This window comes from Diadema setosum, chromosome 14, assembly GCF_964275005.1.
Source record: "Diadema setosum chromosome 14, eeDiaSeto1, whole genome shotgun sequence".
Taxonomy (NCBI): Eukaryota; Metazoa; Echinodermata; class Echinoidea; order Diadematoida; family Diadematidae; genus Diadema; species Diadema setosum.
In genome coordinates this window covers 6,824,161-6,843,582 of record NC_092698.1, presented here as the reverse complement: position 1 = coordinate 6,843,582, position 19,422 = coordinate 6,824,161, and the positions used below count along the sequence as shown (strand labels likewise).

Sequence of the window (19,422 nt, the reverse complement as noted above, 5' to 3'; positions counted from 1 at the left end):
AATCCAAGGACAAGGATGGGGTAATCCCGTGCCCCCCCCCCCCACACACACACACACACCTGCCTCCTGGGCCACACTCTGACAAGATATTTATTATCATCCATCATGCTGCATAACTGAAAAGCAAGTATTGAGTGAGCAACGTATTGGCAGTCTTCACACACATTAGCAGATATGCAAGTACAATGTGTGGGGAAGACAAAATGTACTGGTAATCACACAACTTTCTTTCTCTCTCTCTCTCTCTCTCTCCCTTTCATTCAAGAGGAAATATACATCAATGCTTCCTCAAGTGCAATTATACAAAATACTATCATTCACTGTAATCTTTCCACTATTTTAAATGCTGAATCTTGTGCATATTTCAATAAGTCACTTGAGACTACATCGATTTCACTCATGTTATGATACGTAGTATAACAAGAGAATCTTTTTTCTTAACTTTAAAGAATAATTCAAACCTCCCTTTTGTAAGAGTTGATATTAACGTATCAAAAAGAAGAAAAAACAGAGAAAGATGTAATCTTCTTAGGGTACGGTTCGATACAACTTTCAAGTAAGCACCATTATCCACACACTTGCTCAGCCACACATTGCACATGCTGTCTCCTCTTGATGCTGAATTTTTCATCACCATGGTATCCACGATCCCATGGTAACCATTCATCTCTTGTCCTCCTTGTTCTTGGGTGGAAGTGGGGCATTGTCCTCCCTGAGAAGGTGCTCGTGAATTCTCAAAGCTTGGGGGGGGGGGGGGGGAATGTCAACGGAGGTGGATAAAGAGTGAAACATAATGTGAAGAATTCATAATGTAAACCATGTAGGAGCTACATTACATCACTTGCGAAACCTCTGAATTTGGAGAAGAAAAAACAACAACACCTTAATCTTCTGCTTTTGTACATCGAATCTGTGTTACTTTACTTTAAGGGGATCATTACGAACAAGCCTCTATTGTGTGCTTTATGAGATTCCTTCACTATCATTTGTATGTTTGTTTGTTTGCTTTTGTCTTTACTTTGTCTTTTTTTTTGTATGACCAATGATGTTGGCGTTGTTTTAATGCCTGATGTGGAAATAAACTCAATTCAAATCATGGTAACTCTTTTGTTTGGTGAATGAGAGCTTGAACTTCTACGTAAATATGATTTTTTTTCCTTTCCCTTTCAAAATATTGTATGAGTTGTGGGTAGAAAGGACATTTTCCAGTCCCACATAGAGAATTAAAACATTCCTCTTGCTTTTAAGTAAAAAAAAAAAAAAATCATGTTTTGGCATTCAACAAAATAGTACACATGTATATTTCAGGGACATACAAGAAGACTTTTCTGTGTACATGGGATCTATTCATATTCAATACTTACAGAAATTTTGCAAATAGCGCATACCTACTTTACACTGTCTTTCCAAGCTGCCCACGTTATCAGAAAACAATTTCTGTTGCAATTAGCATCACAACCTTGCTGAAGGCATTTATAATTACAAATCATAATATCTTTTGGCTTCAAAAGACACTTTTCTTCTGTTGATGAATTTAATGCTTTGGGGCAAAATCACAATTATCTGAAATTCAATCATTTGAAAAAAAAAAAAATAAAAAAATATTCTTGCTGAACTATGAATTTGGAGCAAATCAATTGTCTCTCACGGATGTAGCACTGTTCACAGTAGCACTGTTCACAGCAGCATTGAGATTAAAAAAAAAAAAAAACCAAAACAAAGCAAGGAAGACAAACACCATGAACAAAGCATTATTAAATCGCTGCAAACTTTCGCTAATGAAAAATCCACTTTGACGGAAGCCGAGTGCCTTTGTTCTGGATATTTCATCATGCAATTTTGATACATCCCTGCCTTTGAGGAGTACCAGCAATTATAGAAAATGGCTAAGGTACAGTGAACTTTTTTTTTTTTTTTTTTTTTTTTACAGCAAACTTTGTGTGTTTCAAAATAGAAAAAACAAACAAACATCTTGCTGCATATCAAATGTTTGGCTTGTGTATACAGCTGCAGTCAAAGTCAGTCTGGCAAAGCTGATTCAAATTCCCATGTATTAACTAACTGCCATCATGTTCATCAAATATTGCATTTAAGTCGAAACCTTTGCCAATCCACATACATGCAATTAATGGAAGGCTTGACTGTACTGTATTCCTAACTTACCATGTACTCGCATACCACATAATTTATGTGAATATTTTTCTTTTTAGTGACAAAAAAAAAAATTGTTAAAGGACAAGTCCAAATTCAAAAACATATGTAAAGGGAAATATTATTCCCCTGTCATCTAAAAGAGGCAAGTCAAGCGTTCTTTTATTATGTGAAAAAAGTTGAATTTTCTTCATATTTTCTTTACATCACTGTACACATGTTACATCACAAGCTGTAGTAGACTTCTCAACCAGCAGTGACCGAGTAGAAACTTCAAAAATTCACAACTTTTGAACGAATTGTCCGATTTTCCTCGAACTCTCACTGATGTTTGCTACTGATATTGCTGCATTCACTCAATCCACATGTCTATGAAGGTGGACTTGTCCTTCAATCAATGATTGAATATTCAATTTCTGATCTTTTTTCCACTTGTGACTTTCTGAAACTCTACTTTATCTTTCCATATTCTTTACTTTAGATTTGATTCATAAAAGTACAAATATTCATCTCTCACAGTGAAAATACATTTGGGTTGATAATGTAAAGAAGATGAAATGAACAAATTTAGTATTTGACAAATGAGAGCACCATATTTACCATATCTGCCATCTTCATTCAACACTCCTTGTGCTACTGCTTTCTCTAGCAAAACCTTGACATCTTCGCCAATCTTCAGTAACTGAGGATGAAAATAAAAATATTCTGAGCATGCCACTTCAAGGAACTCATCAAATTGAAAGCAAAAGAAACTGAGTACATTACAGGCATTGTAAGATTAAAACTCAGAACATCTAGTGCATCAATATGGCATATAAATGTTACAAACTGTGTGAATAAAACTCCACACACGTTTTGCATTTAATTCCATGTCATACAGCCGTCTTCACATCTTTAAAGGCCATGTCACACCTTTCCGGGCAAGCCTTGAGTGCAACTTGCGAAGAACAATGTTTACTACCCGGAGGTCCCCGCAGATGACCCGTACATGACAGTACCTGTCATGTATCTCACCCGTAGTTACCCAGAGTTGCTCACACAAGTTCTATTTACCCTCAGCCACGTTTAGGCCCTGCCACACCTTTCCGGGCAAGCTAGGTGGGCTTGTTGCGTGTGGGGATTTTCCAGCATGCAGGACAATTTTTGCAGGAGGACAAGGATTTGGGGAAGTTTTGCATGCATCTTACCTGCTGGACCCATGCTACTTATAGTCTATTTTTGTGTGACCTGCGTGTCAGGCGCATGGGTGGCGAGTGAGGGCTGACAACTCAGTGAAGGAATCCCTCTGAAGGAATGGCAGAAGTCCCACAGAATGTCATCATCTTGTCTGCATATACAGGGACTGCGAAGTACCTGCGTGGGCGTTACCTGCGAGGTGCTGCCACTAATGGCCTCCTACTGGCGTTTTGCGTGGATCTCTGCGAGCAATCCCTGCGACTCCCCCGGAAAAAGTTTTGGTTATGCTCAAAACTTGGCTGCGGGTAAATCGAACTTGTGTGTGCAATTCCCACGCAGGTACTTCGCGGCTTTAACGCAGGTACTTCGCAGTCTCCGTATGTCGCTCGTAGCTGAAAATGGATTGGTTTCAAAGCACTCACGCAGGTCACAAGGAATACATGCAAGTAGCAGGTAATATAGCATGCGTCTAGCAGTAAGACGCACTGGTATGGAATTCACCGACATCCTTGTCTGCCCGCAGAAAATTCTCCTGCATACTGGAAAATCCCTACTCGCAACAAGCCCGTAGCTTACCTGGAAAGGTGTGACAGGGCCTTTACACTTGCAGCATGGACCTACTACACACATGGACTATGAACGGAGGGTCTTTCTTTACTCTGACTCGCATCGCTGCCACCTTATTATGTGCATCTTGATGTGTACATTCAGATGTTTGGACAGTGACGATTGTGTAATCGTTCATCGTCACTGACAAAAGAACCGTTTTTCTCATTTTGGTTTTATTTTGCTGAGGTGCCTTTTCGGACTTAACTGCCTTTGGAAAATCGACAATGATGGGGAGCAGCAAACCTCAAGTAATGACAAATTTTGTGTCACAAAATTAGTCCTTACTGCAGTGGACGCTTGTGGACGCGCATGTAACATTGCTTAATGGTAAGACATACACATCTTCTACTATTACTGTCCATGTTTACTCTGAAACACAAATTGAACATGTTCAATTTGTGTTTTGGTACCGTCATTGTCAAGACTCCTAAAGAAGGTGGAGGCCACCGAAAATTCGAGTCGAATAAACTCATTCTTTACTGGCGGAAAAAATGCATTACCAGTTTATTTCTTGATTCTTCGTTATATATATATATATATATATATATATATACACAGCGTGTCCCACAAAAAAAAAAAAATGCTGATGACACTCTAGATGAGCATAATATTAAAACAAGGAAAAGTAGAAATTACGCGGTGCGTAATATATGTCCCCGCCGGAAGTAGCATTTTGTAACAAAATGTGCAATATAGGTAAAAAATCAAGGTCAAAGGTCAAAGAAGTCAAAGGTCAAAATTCTATGTAAAAGTTTTGAAGCCCTCACCTAGTGCCATCACATAAAGCAAATGGAATCAAAATTGGGTTAGAAATGGCGAAGGAGTAGCATTTTGTAGCCAATGTACAATATAGGTCAAAAATCAAGGTCAAAGGTCAAAGAAGACAAAGGTCAAAATTCTGTGTAGAAGTTTTGAAGCCCTCACCTAGTGCTATCACATTAAAGCAAACGGAATCGAAATCGGGTTAGAAATGGCGAAGGAGTAGCATTTTGTAGCAAAATGCACAATATAGGTCAAAAATCAAGGTCAAAGGTCAAAGAAGTCAAAGGTCAAAATTCTGTGTACAAGTTTTGATGCCCTCAACTAGTGCCATCATATGAAGCAAACGGAATCGAAATCGGGTTAGAAATGGCGAAGGAGTAGCATTTTGTAGCAAAATGTACAATATAGGTCAAAAATCAAGGTCAAAGGTCAAAGAAGTCAAAGGTCAAAATTCTGTGTAGAAGTTTTGAAGCCCTCACCTAGTGCCATCACATAAAGCAAATGGAATCGAAATCGGGTTAGAAATGGCGAAGGAGTAGCATTTTGTAGCAAAATGTACAATATAGGTCAAAGATCACAACTGAAATTCTGTGTAGAAGTTTTAAAGCTCCCATGTAGTGCTATCATATAAAGCAAACAGAATCAAAATTGGCTCATAAATGACAGAGAAGTAGCAAATTGAACATTTTGATCACACACGGACGCACACACGGACGGACAGACGGACAGACGGACGGACGCACGGACGCACGGACGCACGGACGCACGGACACACACACGTACGGAGCCCATTTCATAGTCCCCTGCTCGAACTCGTTCGGCGGGGACAATTACAACATGATATTGTTTATATCTTCACAACCGTACACTACAATTCATTTTCTACAAACAGATGAAATTTTATGAGATATGGTCTAATAATCACAAAGATATGAGCATTTCTTCATTACACATCAGGAAACCTCTCCATCCAAGTTTTGTATTAAGTAGTATGTGTAGTCAGGTTCAGCTAAGAAAATTTGTTATCTATTCAAGTGGGGCAAATAATCTATTCACATTCAGCCATGCGAGTAAATCTGCAAGGATATTTTTTTTTTTGTTCAGGACTTGGGGATGACCTATTCATTCATCCCTCCCTAATGCGTTCAGCGAAACAAGACGAAATCTGATCAAAATCTGAACAGGGTACAAGATGAATTCGGGGCAGAATTCAATCAAAGAGCACCATGCAAGGCGACAATACTCAAAAATGTGCTCAAATACAGGGAAACTGGTACAAGCAAATAACCTTAACAAGGGCAGATCAGGGAGAAGAGGAACAGATCGAATGCAAGAAAACATTGACATGGACTACGTGAGGCAAAGCCTCATTCAAGAACCTCAACAAAGTTGTAGGAGAAACAACGTTCCACACGTAATCAGACTATGTACTTCATTCAATGTAATAAAGAAACTTTGATTGAGAGGTTTTCTGATGAGTGCTGAAAGAAGGCTCATATCTCTGTGTTCACTGGACCATATCGCATAAAATTTAAGCCAGTTGTATAAAATAAATGCGAGTTTAAGATTTTAAAACTATATACAATATGATTTGGTAATTTTCAAATTATACTCATTTAGAATGCCATTAGCATTTTTGTGGGACACGCTGTATATAATTTCTATAAGCCCCTGCATGAAAAGTATATTAAAGGGACTGTACAGTAGTGGTTGAGGGAGGGATTCATGTTTTGAACATTCCTAAGTGAGATAATGAAAATCCTCTTATGAAATATGAAAAAGCATGTAATTTTAAGAAGGATTCAACATTTATTTGATGAAAATTGGTTTTCAAATGGCTGAGATATCCAAAAAAAAAAAGGCGACATGCCCCAACTTTATTTAATAGTATCTCTTTCTTTCACCTTGTTTTTGGATATCTCAGCCATTTCAAAACCGATTTTCATCAAATAAACTTTTGATACCCCTTAGAAGTGCATGCTCTTTCACATCTCATAGAGTGGTTTCTGGATATCTCACAAAACGTTTAAAGCTAAATCTTCACCTCGACCAGAACTGTACACACCCTTTAAATCATCAATAAAAAATTTTAAAAACAGGAGATTTTATAGAATTACATGCACAGGGCAAATGGAATGTGAGCTCACATGCTGCATTGGACACCAGGCTTTCACTCTATGAGCATGCGACTTGACCGAAATACATGAGCTGACCTTGCTATAACATGCATTTCCCACGGACACCTACCCAAGTATAGACCAACTCGGTTTGGGTACTGTTTTTCAATGTTAATTTCTAACTGGGGGCTTGAAGTATCTGTATGATGCATCAAACAATTTGAAGATAATTTCTGCACTGGCTCATTGCATAACCCATTGAAAGAGCTTTTGTTCTCCCCCATTAAAAGAGCTTTTGTTCCACCCCCCTCCCCCCCCCCCCCCCCCCGCCCCATGGCTGCCATTAGTTACAGTGCTCTAAAGTTGGATATATATCTTCACTCTGGACTATAGTTTTCCACGGGTTTTGAAGGGGAAAAAAAGGGCATGCTTAAAAGTGTCCACAGCTTTCCATAAAGCAACAAAACAATAGCCACATTTCAAAGGCTGGATTGACCATTAGCTTTTACGTTTGACCTCAGCGTTTCTTCGTCATCCAAAGCCTAGACACCTGCTCCCATGTCCCCCACTTTCTCTCAAGGGCTCTTCACATCCTGTGCATACTATGATAAAAACAAGATTTTCACACACCCACCCAACAGTGATGGTGGAGTGACATCATTATATCTCTTTCTTTTTTTTTTTTCTCTCTCTCTCTCTCTCTCTCTTTGCAGTCAACTGCATTTACATATATACATACACATACTAGGTGTTACAAAAAACATTTCCCACTTTTGATCCTTAGATATCAGATAACACTCATCGGTACAAGTACTGGTAATAGTTGAATAGCGTACAATTGAGTTGGAGGTGACTTGAATATGAAAGCGTGAATCAGTTTCATTAAAGTCCATGATTAATTTTAAAGTTAAGTTCCAGATTTTGGTCAAATTTGAAATCTCTGTGCAAATTTGGAACCAATGATGTGTAAGTGAGTGTATGCTTACAATGACCCTGAACAACAGACATGAATACCACAAATAATGTAAGAGCCACCATTTCAGAGCTCTGCAGACTAGACTTCTGGTCTCTTGCTCCAAGGCACATCAATGCTCTATTAGTATTACAGGAAACAAAACCCAAAGAGAATGTGGATTGAGTGAAAGTAGTAAAAAATAGAACACATTCATCAGTAAAAGTCTGAGGAAATTGGATCATGGATGCAAAAGTTATGAATCTTTAAAGTTTTGATGTTGGAACCGCTGGATGAGGAGACTACTAAAGGTTATGATGTCATGTGTGGACAACAATATAAAGAAAATATAAAGGGAATTCCACACACACACAAAAATAATCACTTTTCTAGCATAACAAAAGAGCACTTGACTAACTCCTTTCAGAAAGCAGGAGGAATAATTGCTACCTTTAACATTATGTCAGTATCAAGTTGATGGAATGTGTAATTTTCATGAAAAGTATTTTTTTTTTGGAATTTCCTTTGACTAAATTTCTTTGTGTTGTCCACACATGACGCCATAACCTCAAGTAGTCTCCTCATCCAAGGGTTCCAACACCAAAATTCATGTAATTCATAACTTTTGCATCAATTGTCCCATTTTCCTAAAATTTTCACTGATCAAATGTGTTCTACTGATATTGCTGCTTTTACTCAATCCACATTTCTCTTTGGGTTTGGGGTTCCTTTGATGATTCATGATGGATTGCTCTGGCCACTGCTAGTTTGAATTCATGGTAAGGGGTAAAATGCATGCACATGAAAAAGTAGGCACATGTGTTCATGTGCTTGCATATACACATTTCAGGATGAATCAGAATAGCTGTGATAGTAGAATTTCTCATGAGCATTTAAACCTGGTCATTGTTCAGGACCATTGTCTGGGTGTTAACCACACACTCCCATGCATAATAATTGACCCCTGTGTAAAGTTCAAGTTTTGTACAGAGGGTTGAAAATAGAGCAAAATCTGAACCGTAACTCAAAAATAAATCTTGAAGATGAATTTAATGAACCTGATTAATGCTTTCATTTTCAAATCACCTTTAACAACATTGGAGAGTTACACTATTCAGCTATTGCTCATATCAATGTCAGTGTTATCCTGATAGAAAGTTTTGGAAATATGTTAAATGTTTTTGTAACACCTAGTATGTACATAGTATAATACACAAACACACACATAATCACATATATACACACATACAAAGATACATTCATCTGTAACATTGTCGTAGTAAGCTTTTGTGAGATACATGTATCAATTCTATTACTGCACCAAGTTGTGCACTTCCTATGTGACAGGGCAATTTAAGGAAGAAATCCACTCCTGACCAGAATTTTATCAATTTCATAAGAGGGGAACAAAATCCCTGCAGAACAGTGGAAAAATGATCAAAATCAAATAAGAAGTAAGGAAGTTATGACATTCAGAAATTTCAGAATTTTTCAGATAACACATCTTGACCAGTTGTTATGAATATTCAAATCAGCAAATGTGAGGATGTCATGCTCTCACAATTTCTTATTCATTTCATATACAGAAATTACAAAAATCTCATACTTCAGCTGTATGAATATAAAACTTGCCTCAAAACCACCCAAAATAAAAAGAACCAAAAAAAAGGGGTTAAATCTGATAAACATACATTTTGGTATGGGAATATGCTTTTACTGTACCTGTATCAATTAGCTACAAACAAACATTTTTCTGAATTTCTGATGTAACATACATGAACAATTGTGAGGGCATGACATCATCAACTCATTTGAACATTCATAAGGCCTGGTCAAGAAATGTCTTCTGAAAAAATTTGAATTTTGAAAGTGTCATTTCTTCCTTATTTCATATCATTTTTGGAACGTTCTGTAGGTTTTTTTTTCTCTCTTTCTTTTAGTTTTAGAGTTATGAATATCTATTTTGGGGCAGATTTCCTCTTTAACTGGGAAGATACATGTCTTGATTTTCAAAATGGTTGCCAACAAACCATGGCTAACTTGCAGTCATCATTACGCGTGACACACTGAATACAAACATGCTATAGCTATAGAAGTTACTGTAATCTAAAATCTTATTTTTCACCAGAAAATTACATTTCTTTGCAAAATATTGACCAAAACTTAAAACTAATTAGTAGATGTAAAGATTTATAAATCATTGATGTCAGTAACACACTCGAAATTTCCATTGCCGTGCAATGCAATCCCCTGGCACTAGAGAGGGCACACAAACCATCCATCAACAATATGACCTTTGACCCTATAAAAGATGGAACACTGGGGAGAGCACTTCCAAAATCAACAGGCTTGTAAATTATATCATGGTAGAGCTTTGCACCGAATTTGAACAAAATCTGTCAAGAAATGTAGCCTATCAAGCGCACACAAACCAGCCATGAACAATATGACCTTTGACCCTTCAAAAGATGGAACACTAGAGGCAGCAAACTCAAAATCTATAGGCTTGTAGATTCCATCATGATAAACCTCCATACCAAATTTGAACAAAATCTGTTAACAAATGTAGCCTATAGAGAGCACAAAAACAATATGACCTTTGAACCTATAAAAGACAGAACACTGGGGGCAGCACATCCTAAATCTTTAGACTTGTAGCTCATATCATGGTAGACCTTCATATCAAATTTGAACGAAATCTGGTTAGAAATGTAGCCTATAGAGTGCACACATACCATCCACCAACAATATGACCTTTGACCCTATAAAAGACGGAACACTGGGGGCCAGCAAATCTGAAATCTATAGGCTTGCAGCTCATATCATGTCAGAACCTTCATACGAAATTTGAACAAAATCCGTTAAGAAATGTAGCCTATAGAACGCACACAAACCATCCGCCAATATGACCTTTGACCCTATAAAAGACAGAACACTGGGGGCAGCAGATCCAAAGTCTATAGGCTTGTAGATTATATCATGGTAGATATTCATATTTAAAGGTGCATGGTCCCGGTGTTTTAGTCAAATGCGTAAGCGGGCGCACGGCGCAAGTTTCCTATAGAGACCTACGCTATTGACTCCTCTTTAGCGCTTACGCTTTGGCCCACTTTCCCCAAGTCCGAAGAAGTCCGATTCACTGTAGCCAGTGGTCGGATCACAGTTCGGCTCATGATTCGGCTGAGGGGGATGACAGTTTTAGCAAACTTCTTTTGTGATGTCATAATAACAAGCACATATGCACGCACCCTGGCATTACTACAGACTGCACGATGCACAGAGAAGACAACAGAGGCAACGTTACTTAGCAACACCTACGCACTTTACTCTTGATGACAGCTCAACTTCGGTAATCTTCGTATCAATGCTAACGGTGATCAGCAGTATCATCAACAGCGCCATCTACACTACCGGGACTATGCCTCTTTAAATTTGAACAAAATCTGTCAAGAAATGTAGCCTATAGAGTGCACACAAACCATCCACCAACAACATGACCTTTGACCCTATAAAAGACGGAACACTGGGGGCAGCACATACAAAATCGACAGGCTTGTAGATTACATCGTGATAAACCTCCATACCAAATTTGAACAAAATCCGTCGAGAAATGTAGCCTATAGAGCACACATAAACCATACATCAACAATATGACCTTTGACCCTATCAAAGACGGAACACTGGGGGCCGCATGTCCGAAATATCTTTTGATTTGTAGCTCATATCATGGTAGACCTTCATACCAAATTTGAACATTTTGTGTAGACAAACACTTTCAGGTGCATTTTACCTAAATTCTAAATCTTGGCTCCTCATGAAATTTGAACAAGTTCCATGCAAACAAAAATTTCTGGTTTTACAGTATTGTATGACTGTGTTGGTTTCGTCAATGGAACCACACCGGGAACTGGAACATCTTTCCTCTACATATGAATCTATGCATTGTACCACAACTGCGTCCCACATGATCTTGACGAGATATTTTCTACCATCAGTCCTGTGGATCTTGGGGGCATGGCATTTCACACCAAGTGCAATGAAAATATATGCATTTGTAAGATTTGTAAGATTTTATTGACTCTATCGACCCCCTCTTGGGGTATGAGAGTACAAACATATTTACAATGTATGAATACAAAAATATATGTGATAATGTACATGTACATGTGAAAATAACAGATATAAATAAATATGTTTACAAAACAAGGCGTAAAGGACGTTTGTATACATGTTGTATAATATCACATCATCCAAGGATGACCCCTTCTAAGAATTCATCATTTAGGTCTTTTTCTTAAAGATGAAAATGTCAATTTAAACACTTGTCCCCTACCTGACTCATCACCCGCTTGAGCACCAATTTAGCTACCACTGCCATTGCTATGAAGAACTTACTTGAATTAGGCTGTATCTTAATATATAGTACCACTTGGTGGTACAACTTCTTGATCCAGATCTAGAAAAAGATGTTTGAAGTTCACACAGGATGAGTTTTTGCCAAATTTTAGAGATTTTTTTTTTTTTATTTTTTTTTTTTACATTCTTTATTTTTCTTATACCTTGGCCCTTTTACCCTGTCATTTTAGGCCAACTGTGAATCAATTTTTGGTCTTCTTACCAATGCATTGTACTATCCTTGGGCAACCTTATGAGGAACTGTATGGCTAGACAGTGACATATTTAACAAAAGTTTGTTTTATCATCATTGATCATGTTCAAGAATGCAAATTATGTCCTATTTCACCTACCAATCCCATCAACGCATAGTGACCTTCGAACATACCACTTGATAACAATCATTGTGTCTTATACCATATTAAAGGTTATTGAATTGGCAATCAACCTGGTAGGTTTACACAGAGGGGAATTTTACGCATGAGTGAACACATTCATTTTTGTCCTCCCAGGCACAAGATAACAATTGCAGAAGCTGACATATTGAAATCAATAGGCAAATGCCCTTCAAGATAACAATGATTACAAAAGACCAATTTAACACAATGAGAGACATGAATGAAATAGCAGAAATAAGTTTCCGTTCCCTTGTTTCTTTTTATATTCTCAAATGAAAACAGTGGGGAATCTGAAGGGGGAACATGATAATTTTCTGTCAGCTCAAAGTTTAAATGACATAGGGAGTAAAACACGAAGGTGATAGAATGGAGAGAATGTCTTTATTTCCTTTTTAATTAATGAATTTAAGAATTCATGAGACAAATTCAAGAACCAAATATTACTTCAAATTTCCTTAATTAGGAAAAACATTTCAAATTTCTACTATCTTTCTATTCTCTGTTACCATTGCTTCTTCTCATGTCTTTTGAATAGCTTTAACACTAACAGAAGATTTTTCATTTCCTCCATTATGGTCTGCTTTCTTTATCTTTGGAGAGTTACAGAGACATTACATAGATCTTATATAGGTTGATTTTTGCAAATTGATTTGCATTTCTTATTGTGTTGAATCTGTCTTTTGTTTCAATAGTATATGGAACAGCACATACGTTTGAATAACAATATGGCCATTTTTGCAAATTTTTCTTTTGTGTCTTGGAAGAGAAAAATGAATGTGTTCACTCATACATTAAAGGGATGGTACAGTATTGGTGGAGATGAGAATTGGGCTTTTAACTTTTTGCAAGATACCAAGAAAACACTTATGATATAGTACAGAATATACCATTTCAAGAAGAATTCAAAGTTTACTGATGAAAATCGGGTTTGGAATGACTGAAACATCCAAAAACAAAGTAAAACAAAGCAATCGTAATAATGTGTGGGTCCCACACTTTATTAGAATCGCTCTTTTTTGGATATCTCAGCCATTTCAAAACCAGTTTTCATCATATAAAGATATATATAGAATTACATGCTCTTTCATATTTCATATGAGGTTACTCATTATCTCACACAAAAAAAAAAAAATGTTAGAAACCTGAAATAAGGTCTAAAACAAAACTATACGATCCCTTTAAGTTTACCTTTTTTTTTTCTTTTTTTTTTTGGTCGACCTACGAGGTTGATAGCCAGTTAAATTACCTTTAACATGGTATATAAAAAATTACACACACACACACACAAAAAAAAAAAATAGCCAAGGAATCTATGAGAAAGATGAACTTGAAAAAGTGTTTATTTTCTTTTTCTTTTTCTTTTCTGAGTGTATTATCACTGAAGATTCCTAGCTATGGTAATGGCTGGAAAAATATTTGCCCTTGACCTTTTGTCACTGTCATTTTATGAAAACGAATGTCCTTGCACTTCAACCATCCCAAGCAAATGATACAGAGTACCAAAGTGTGATGTAATAGCCATTCATTGCCATGGAAACTGTTTCTTAACAACCTCAACTGGCCCAAGCATTTATGCTCCCACCTGGCCCCAACCCAAGCTGTAACAAAAGACTGTGATATCATCACTTCGGTACTCTATTACCACTGAGCATACCTAGCTAAGTCACATCTCTTTAAAAAAAAAGTCATTTTCAGCCAAAGTTCAGTGACCTCTCAACCTAATGGTATTTCCCAATTTTTGACCAGCCCATCTAACATGCATGATTAAAGGTAGGGAATCCCATTTGCATGCCTTAAATGAAGAGTTGTATAAATACAGTGGTATGTTGAAGAGAGTATCATTTTAGAAACTCCCATAAAGTATTGAAAGTGGAAGGTAACATTTAGTACATTTTTATTGACCGTTAGATTTTGAATTGAATTTTTTTCGGGGCTCACCGTAAATTCCAGTACATTACTAGGCTACCTTTGCAGACCCATGCACTGCATGTGTGTCCATCATGTATATTTTGTGAAGAAAGTTCATCAAAACCTACAAACATTTTTATATACATTCTTGCCACACACTCTATATGTTATTACAACAGCTCTTATACTTTTAGATTTGTGTTTATAGATAAAAAATACAGAAGACTGCAACAAAAAGGCTTAAGTGTGGCTGACACACAGAACTACTGAGTAGTTGAGTTTTGTGCATTATTCAAATTGTAGATAACTATTGACTTTCAAATTTCTCAGCAGTGGCCTAAACAAGTCCCCTGAGGTTCATATTTAATGTTTTGCTGCATTTTGGGAGGTCTGTAAAAGGTATCCCCTACCTTTACAGCATACCGGGGCAGCGTAACAAGATTATCCAGTGAATAATTTTTCTCAAATCATGAAAGAGACAGATGGACATACAAACAAACCACCCCAAAACATAACTCCTCTAGCATCCTTTGGGAGGAGACATAAACAAGGCAAGGGCCAAAATGTGTCTCGCCCATTCGCGGAGAAGAAATTAATGTTTTTCTAATCCTGGAAGTTCATTGACCCCACCTATGACCTTTGACCATGTGGTGACCTTCAACTCCCCAAGGGACATTTACCAGCCAAGTTTGGTCACAAACTGACATATGGATCAAAAGTTATAAGCCATAATCGAAACGCGTCGTAAAAACTTAACATTGGGCCCTAAAAGTTCCTTGACCCGTCTGTGACCTTTGACCTTGTGAAATTCAACTCCCCAAGGGACATCTACCATCCTAAGTTTGGTCACAAACGGACCTAGGGATCAAAAGTTATGAGCCATAATCGAAACGTGCCGTAAATACTTTGGGCCCTCAAATTCATTGACCTCTGCTTGTGACCTTTGACCTTGAGGTGACCTTCATGTTTGGTAAATTGTGTAACTTTGTATTTGTAACCACTCGTCCCTCCAAGTTTGATTGAGATTAATGTCCTCAGTAGAGAGTTAATCAAGGTTTTGTAGAGTTACGGACGGACGAGACGGACAGATGACTGACAGACAGACGCCACAGGCGATCCCTTAATCTCCTCGCACCTCCGGAGGGCTCGACAAAAATCATAGCCAAGTTTCTCTGCATTACTTCCCTTGACAACAGACCTCTACAGTTATGCTCTGACTATCAGTATATGATTCATGTTAATGCATGATTTCCAAAAATTTTATTTGCAGATTAATAATATCACAGATCTCACTGTCTTTTGCCCATCTCACCTCATCTCTACGAAAACTATTTAAAGACTGCACTGACCTTCTGTAAAGCCTTTGTGTCCGACTCGGTGGCATTCTTCTTGAATTCATCTCGAATTCTCACTCTAGCAGCTGTAAAAGGGAGATTGAATATAAAACATGCTTGCTGGTAAAATATTTGACTATCAATTCAACTGAATCTCTGATCTCCTGTTTTGCCTATCATCAAATTGTATCTTTTTAAAGAGTACAGCGAGACCTCCATATGAACTGTGACTCTCATTCAACAAGACCTCCATTCTATGTCCCATCTGTGGGATAGATCTATTCATTACAGATCATATGAACAAAGAAGATTTGTGGTGCTAAAAATGATTTACTGTTATTTTCACAAACATTCTTGAGGCATTTAAGAAACAATATAGTAAAGCAACCTGAAATATCATGATGGTGCCAAACAAATGTTGTTGATACAGCTAGTAATTACAATTTCATAACACATTGGTATCCTATTAACATTGTCGGTACAAACCATCAATAAACATATTGCAAAACTGCATTTCTTTCATGGTCTAACAAACGAGGTTCCAAGACACACAGTAGGCCTTCACTTGGTATACTGGTATTTCAGTGTTTTTATCTTTGCAATGTCGGTGAGTCAACTTAATTTGTAAAATTAACAAAGTTCTTATGAAAATATATTGCCTCAGGCAGAACAAATATGTCGCCACTCCTTAATGTAAATCACCTTGTAGGTGAGAGATTGCTAACTTTTCTCTTCAAAAGTAACATTTCTTTCTCATTCCATCAATGTGGATCTTGATCGAGTATTCAAGCACTCACAACATTGTCTTACAAGTCTCATTTTGTGAAATATTACTGTCCAATTACATGGCATATACAGTTTGTGTTTACAAGGAAAAGGAAAGATTTGCCTTGAAACGAAAATAAAAGATTGATGTGGAAATGTCATACTCTCCAATACAGTGCACTCCCGTTGTAACGAAATGCTCGGGACCGGCAGTTTTCTTTCGTTATAATGAAATTTCGTTATAACCGAACAAATACAATATATAACGAAAACAAGAAAACCACATATATTCTGTTTGCTGAATACTTATCATACACTGGAAAGCTATGTGAAATGTGATGGGATAATTATATCACAATAATAAACACAAGTTCCCCTCAGAAACTGTGTGTGACACAAAGAGCGAACACACAGTGGTGTGAAGCGTTCACCCATGCAGAGAAGCTATAAATGCTTGTTCCGCTACGAATTTTCGAAAGCAATTCACATTTCGTTATAACGGAGCACATTTCTTTTGTTTTTCTTTGTCTGTGGCGCTCGGAAAAGACTTCGTTATAACAGAAATTTCGCTATAACCGTGTTCGTTATAAGCGAATTTTTTACCATAGACTTTAATGGTGATAAATTTGGGACCAGAAGATTTACTTCGTTATAACGAAATTTCGTTATAACTGTGTTCATTATAACGGGAGTGCACTGTAGTAATACATGAGTGATATACTCCAAAATACTCCCCAAAATATTTGAATGGGAGTCCACATGAAATATAAAATATACATACCATAGTGTGGAAACTTGTGTAACTATAGTATTTTGCATTGATCAGAATCTCTCAGTAGCATTTGCTGTTCATCCTTTATCTTTCAGGTAGCATTATTGTTAAAAACAAAACAAAACAAAACAAGACAAAAAACCTGTTATGTGGCTATATTACTAGTTCCAAATAACTTAGAACAATTTGACCTCTCTTGTCTAGCCATCGGGTGATATCGGACATGGCTCCACACTAACTTTTATTTTTGGTGGCCCAAAGGCAAACATCCGACCTTTTTTGGTGGCCCGATCAGGCCACCAAATTCTTCATTTCTGAAATTTTGGTGGCCCTGGGCCACCGGGCCACCGTTAGTGTCGAGCCCTGCTTGAGCTAAGGACGTGAGCACATTGCAATGTACCTTGCAGTGCCCTGGTATCCCCCTGGAAGGTCGTCTGAGCCGTTCGTTGGAGCGATTTGTACAAGGACAGAACCTATAAAAAGAGAACACAAAACAGGATGTATGCATTTCCCCAAAAGCATAGTGTTTCACTAAAATTGATTCCAAGACTAAAGAAGCTGGATTGCCTCATTGTAATTCTCTACAGCTACATAATAGGGCCTGCTATGCGGAGAATTTCATCCAACAGTTATTTGATTTAGTGGTTTTCTAGATTAAAATACTGTACCGTAGTTATGGGTAAACTCAGCCCCCAGCTCGCGCATTACAAGTGGCCGAGTTTACCAGTTAGGCCGCTTTTACCCATAACTATGGTACCGGTAGGTACTTTTAAATACTGGAAACTCGAGATGAGGATTCAAACAGCTTTTAACTTTATGCTAAATATACATAAAATCCACTTTACAAAATGCTACACAGTATACAATTCTAGAGGAATTCAAAGTTTATTTGACGAAAATTGGTTTTGAAATGGCTCAAGGTATCTACAAACAAAGTAACAAGAGCCTACTTCTAAAACAAAGTAGATCAAGTCTAGGGCCTACCCTGGTAATCCAAATGGCCAAATAAAAGGTGGGTCCCACCTTTTCCAGTGCACTCCTGACGTCCTGTTACAACGAAATTCCAGTTAGGCCCTACAACGAAGTAAAAATTCAGGCCGCAACATTTATCCACTCTATGCATTTTTATTGTTTTTTTTGTTCGGTTATAAGGAAATTTCGATGTAACAAAAGAAAGTCCCAAGGACTTTTTTATAATGAGAGTCCACTGTATTTTACTATCACCTTGTTTTTGATATCTGACTCAGTATAATTTCATCAAATAAACTTTGGGTTCCTCTTTTAGTCTTAGAATAATGTGCTCTTTCATATTTCATAAGAGGTTTCTCATCAATCATCTTTCTCATCATCATCATAAAACGTTTGAAACCTGAAGCCCCATCTAAACCATAACTGTTTGTACCATCCCCTTTTCGGCTTTCCCTTCCTATGCTATAACACTTAGTGTCATGTCACTACGACACTAACATTAGCTGGCATGGCACTCTCAGAGCTCACCTCCGCTCCATTACGGCATTGGCATTGCAGAGTGGCAGAGAGGCAGGCAATATATTCTCGGGCGATATTGTCTCGAAATTCTTCACCACTTCAGTCCATTGTATAAGTGTTAGAAACTCGAATAGTTCTAAATCTATTTCTAATGCAGTTTGCTACTGATATTTGACATCATTACACTGTTGGGTTTAGAGTGATGCTACCGCGGAGGGCTTGTTCACGAGGTCTGACCCTGGGCCTGGCTCCCCCAGCGTCCGGGCTGCACCTCCAAGCGACCACCCGGCAGCCGCCCGTCGGAGCCATAGCGTAGATCACACACAAGACAGTTCTAGACCGCATAGAACCTACACCGGAGCCGAGCTGAGCCGCGAGTACAACTTCGTTTTACGTCTTTACAGCTAGTTTACAGTACAAAATTTGCCCTGTTTGTGGGATGAGTATATATGTGAGGTCCGTCTCTTACCTGTGATCGCATTTTGCCGACACTCTAATAGGCACAAAACACTTCAAAACTCACAAGTTGCATGTTGTTAGGTGCCAAGGTGGGCATGTAGTAGTCTATGGTAGTGCAAAGGAGTAACAAAAAGGA

At 37.7% G+C, this 19,422-nt stretch overlaps 1 protein-coding gene across 1 annotated transcript; it reads right to left on the bottom strand.

The window, feature by feature from the left end:
* Nucleotides 1-466: 466 nt before the first annotated feature.
* LOC140238133 (complex III assembly factor LYRM7-like) lies at nt 467-19,377 on the bottom strand. The gene is made up of 5 exons (XM_072318069.1): nt 19,297-19,377; nt 17,740-17,812; nt 15,818-15,888; nt 2,752-2,833; nt 467-740 (listed from the first exon to the last, which is right to left on the bottom strand). Exons 1-5 carry the CDS (start codon nt 19,306-19,308, stop codon nt 664-666), a joined length of 315 nt encoding a protein of 104 aa, XP_072174170.1. The 5' UTR covers nt 19,309-19,377; the 3' UTR covers nt 467-663.
* Nucleotides 19,378-19,422: the final 45 nt, after the last annotated feature.

What these genes read in the sequence shown, in the direction of transcription:
- LOC140238133 (XM_072318069.1), bottom strand. An exon ending in ACACAAAGGCTTTACAGAAG is followed by an intron (nt 2,834 to 15,817) that starts GTCAGTGCAGTC and finishes TTTCATCCTCAG; the next exon opens with TTACTGAAGATTGGCGAAGA. An exon ending in GAATGAAGATGGCAGATATG is followed by an intron (nt 741 to 2,751) that starts GTAAATATGGTG and finishes CCCCCCCCCAAG; the next exon opens with CTTTGAGAATTCACGAGCAC.